Source organism: Charadrius vociferus, unplaced genomic scaffold, assembly GCF_000708025.1.
Source record: "Charadrius vociferus isolate BGI_N301 unplaced genomic scaffold, ASM70802v2 scaffold473, whole genome shotgun sequence".
Taxonomy (NCBI): domain Eukaryota; kingdom Metazoa; phylum Chordata; class Aves; order Charadriiformes; family Charadriidae; genus Charadrius; species Charadrius vociferus.
This window is the reverse complement of record NW_009647444.1, coordinates 1,356,292-1,360,219: the sequence shown is the minus strand read 5'-3', so window position 1 is coordinate 1,360,219 and position 3,928 is coordinate 1,356,292. Positions and strand designations below refer to the sequence as shown.

Sequence of the window (3,928 nt, the reverse complement as noted above, 5' to 3'; positions counted from 1 at the left end):
GGGGGTGGCTGATGGGAGGGGACCCGCTGGCCACACAGGTCAGGCTGGTCCTGGCTCCTGCCGGGACCGTCAGCCCCAGCTCGCCGGCCCTGATGACGGGCTTGGTCGCCGCCACTGCAAGACAAAGCAGATGGGGCCCAGGTGACACTGGCCCTGGTCGCGGTGGGGAAGGTTCTTCCCCCCCTCCACGGCAGTTCTTGCTCCGGCTGTCAGTGCTTTCCCAGGATGGGGGGGGCACCGCTCTCACATCACTGCTCTGCACAGGTTAAGCTCAGTTCACCTGTGCCTAAAGGCAGGTTTACACCAGCTATGCCACCATTGCTACTGCCATATCAGACAAGTCCTGCTCTGCTGGGTGGCTGTCCCCCTTGCAGAAAGCCAGTTCCTTCTAGCACTTGCTGAAAGTGCTCGGGAAGGGGAGAAGGCAGATTTGGCTAGGAAAACACCCACTTGCTGTCCCACTTGCTACAGGAACCACAGAAAAGTTGGCTACCTGTGCAAAACCAAAACCAGATCTGGAAGTTGTCTCAAGCACCACGGGCTCAAGTGGCCCATTAGTAGAGCCATACTGGGGTGTAAACTAATTGATCCCCCTTCCCCAGTCCATCCCTACACCTCCACAAGTGGAGAAGAAGGGCTAACACAGCAAAGGAGGAGGATGCCTCAACACCCAACCTGGATGTGGGTAGGCAGTATGGTCTGAAAGACTATTCCCACCACCTACTTCTCCTACATGGTCTGTGGATTCGACTGGCTACACAGGAGCAGGGCTTTACTGCTGGATTTACCTTTGACAACTTTAACTGTAGTGGTCACCTCCTTTGTTATCAAGCTATTATTTTTAGATCTCCAGATGACTTGACAGGTGTAGTGTCCACTGTCGGGGATTTCAAGGTTCTCAATCAGGAGTGAGGCATCCCCTGGGCTGTGCTCTGGGACGCTGACCCGGTCTCGGAACCGAGATAACAAGATGTGGTCACCAGAATCGTCCCTCCGAAAGATGGTAGAGGTGCTATAGTCTCGCTCCATTCTCCAGCTGAGCATTTGCTCTGTGAAACCTTCTGAGGGTGTGTAGGTACATGGTAAAGTGGTGGATCCCATCCATGTGCCCTTGACCTGGTGAACACCAGACAGATCCAGGAGGGCTGCAGGGAACAACAGTTGAAAGGAAGAAATAAGAATGCAGTAGAAGAGGAAAAAATTCTTAGGATAGATGGGCATCAGTAGGTGGTGGAAGCCAGCAGGCGGCCACATCTTAGATATGCTGTAGACCATAGTCAGCTAAAGCAGGGCCTGTCCCCACCTCACTGAGCATTGGGAAGTGAACAGTTGCTTTGACCTCATGGCTATTTTTATTGCTTCTCTCTGGACACTTGCCAGTTCTCAATTCCTTCTCGTTACAGAGAGGCACAGATCCTTCTCCTGGTGGCAGCATCACAGCTACAGTCTTCACAAGACCTTAAGGAGCATCTCTTATTCCTGCTCTCTAGCGCCAGCCTTTACACTCTGCTTCTGCTGCTGAACTTTCTGCTTACACTTGCACATGATGAGTCAAAAAGCTATGGCCTCCCCCCCGACGGGATGCTCTGACAACACCACTTGCAGTGTTCACTTCTGCCCTCTATATGGGAGGAAGGATGAATAAATTTAAGTTTACTGCTTTACTGCAACTAACAATGAATGCAACATATTTGCATTCATTAACGTCACTATTTTTTTATGCAACTTCCCTGGTGCTCACAGGACCCAACAGAATAGCTGTGCGGGGAGAAGCACTTCTGTGCACAACAGCCTGTCCCAGAGATAACAGGAGGCGCCAGTTGGGGGAAGGTAATCATCTGTGGATCTGTGTCCATGGGGACAGCCAAGGGGACTGCTGGGGCTGAGCACAGTGGAAGCTTGTTTCTGACATGGAGCTTTGGTTTTCCTTTACCAGCGGATTTTGAGAGGGCAGGCACGGCTCCGTCCTTGAAATCTCACATCCCAGTCAAACGCAACTCCTTGATATACCAGCTTTTAAAGGTTTTCCATTTCTCTTCTTCCTCTTTTCACAGACTGCCACCAAGAAAAACTAAGAAGGGTGGAAGCTATTTAGAGAACTGCTCAGAAATATCCTCAAGGCATTTGGTGCACTCAAGTTCAAGTATGTTTGTTATCCAGTGTATTCATCTGGACACAATTCTGTTTAAACCTTTCTCCCATACTGTTTTGCATTGCTGCGTGTCATGAAATAGCTGCCTATATCCACCGATTCCCTGCAGAGCAGCTGCATATATGTGTACATATATACATATATATTTGTGTATGACCAATTTCAGCATTAGCAGGGATGACTCCAAAGGAGAGCTGATTGGAAGGAATGGGAGAAACTCAGCAAAACAAAAATCCCTGAGCCAGCATTTTTAAAAGAAGTATTTTCTCCCTCTGACAATTCTTAAACTGGGATGTAGTCTTCCAGACAAACAATGTGAATTGTCCCACCGGAGGGAAATAGAGCTGGATCAGTTGAAAACCTGAAGGGCTATGCTAGAGATTAGAAGACTCATCAGCGGGGTTTCTATTATCTATAATGCATGATAATGGGGAAAAAAAAAAAAAAAGAATTCTCATATTCTGGCCCATTTTCTAAAACGGTTGAGCATCTTTCAAACTAATCCATTCTATGATTCTTCCTTCCTAGCCTGCCAGCACCAGCTGTCCTGGTGCCACGGAAGCGCCATGCAGGCAGGAGCCTTTAGGGTTCTGCTCTGAAGTACTGGACCTGAAACAGGAACAATGGACCAGAATAACCTCTGCTAATGCACCTATAGAGTCAGCAGATCAGGAGAGACCGAGGGCAATCATGTGTGTGTCCATACCTAGTCTCACAATTACAGTTCTTCTCCCCAGGACCATGCCAGCAGAACAACGGTGATGCATTATTAAATTCTAGAAGAACACATATTCCAGCTTCACAAATACTGTTTTGGAAGGTAACACACCAGAGTAGGTCCTTTCCAAGAGTCCTGAACAATCCTGTTTTGTTCTTGTTTGGGGCATGGGAGCTGACATTTTTGCCCAACACTGCCCTGTTTGCTCCACTCTTAAAAGCACCTTGTTGTATCTGATACCAAAGGAAACTCTTGTGAGTTCTCAGGCTCTTTTTTTCCTACAAGAAACTAAAGACTTTCCACGCTTGACAATTTTTAAAAATTAAGACATTATAATTCAAAAGGTTTTCCCTGCCCACTAAGTACTCTGATTTTTGTTCTTGTACATTGAAGCATTTACTCACCATTGCAGCTGATGAAAGCCATCACAAACACCAATATCCGCACGACTTCGCCCATTCTCCCAGAACTGTAGGTCTGTCCTCCTTTCCCCGCACTTTGTGAGAGACCCCCACACTCCTGGGAGCAGAATGCAAGTGAAGAACACTTCCCTTTCTTCTGTTCTTTGTCATCTAGGATCCTCTTTCTGAAATATCACGAGTCCATTTCACTGCTGACTTAGGTGAAGGGTAAAGGATGAACAAAGAATATAAGGATCATTGCAGTTCCATTTCATATTCCCCTGTCCCCACTCATTTCTCTTACCATTCTCTTGACTTTTCTGACTAGTGCTCTTTATTATTATTATTCATAATTGTGTTTATTTTTTCCTTTTTTTTTTTCCTTTTTTTTTCTTCCACATTTGCATTCACTTCAGTGAAAGAACTTTAGTCATCATAGATGACTACGGAGTCAAGCACTCAGTAGCAAGGGAAAGCAAACTTGAAGTACTTGTGAAGCATGAATTCAGTTCCTTCTGACTTGTGTGTGATGATATTGCTCATCAGAGTGCTCAGCATCTCTCTCCATCGTACCATGAGGGCTCAAAACTGGGCATCCAGAAATGAAAAAGCACCGGTCTGCATGCACTGTCTCACGTAACACCATGCAGGAGCATG

At 46.9% G+C, this 3,928-nt stretch overlaps 1 protein-coding gene across 1 annotated transcript in view; it reads right to left on the bottom strand.

Moving 5' to 3' along the window:
• LOC104282586 (V-set and immunoglobulin domain-containing protein 4-like) overlaps nucleotides 1-3,329 on the bottom strand; it is a 6,604-nt gene extending 3,275 nt beyond the window's left edge. Inside the window, exons 1-3 of the mRNA XM_009880690.1 lie at nucleotides 3,275-3,329; nucleotides 789-1,145; nucleotides 24-114 (exon numbers count right to left, since the gene is read on the bottom strand). Coding sequence (XP_009878992.1) covers nucleotides 24-114; nucleotides 789-1,145; nucleotides 3,275-3,329 — 503 coding nt within the window. The remainder of the gene's footprint in view (nucleotides 1-23; nucleotides 115-788; nucleotides 1,146-3,274) is intronic.
• Between the last annotated feature and the right edge of the window lie 599 nt (nucleotides 3,330-3,928).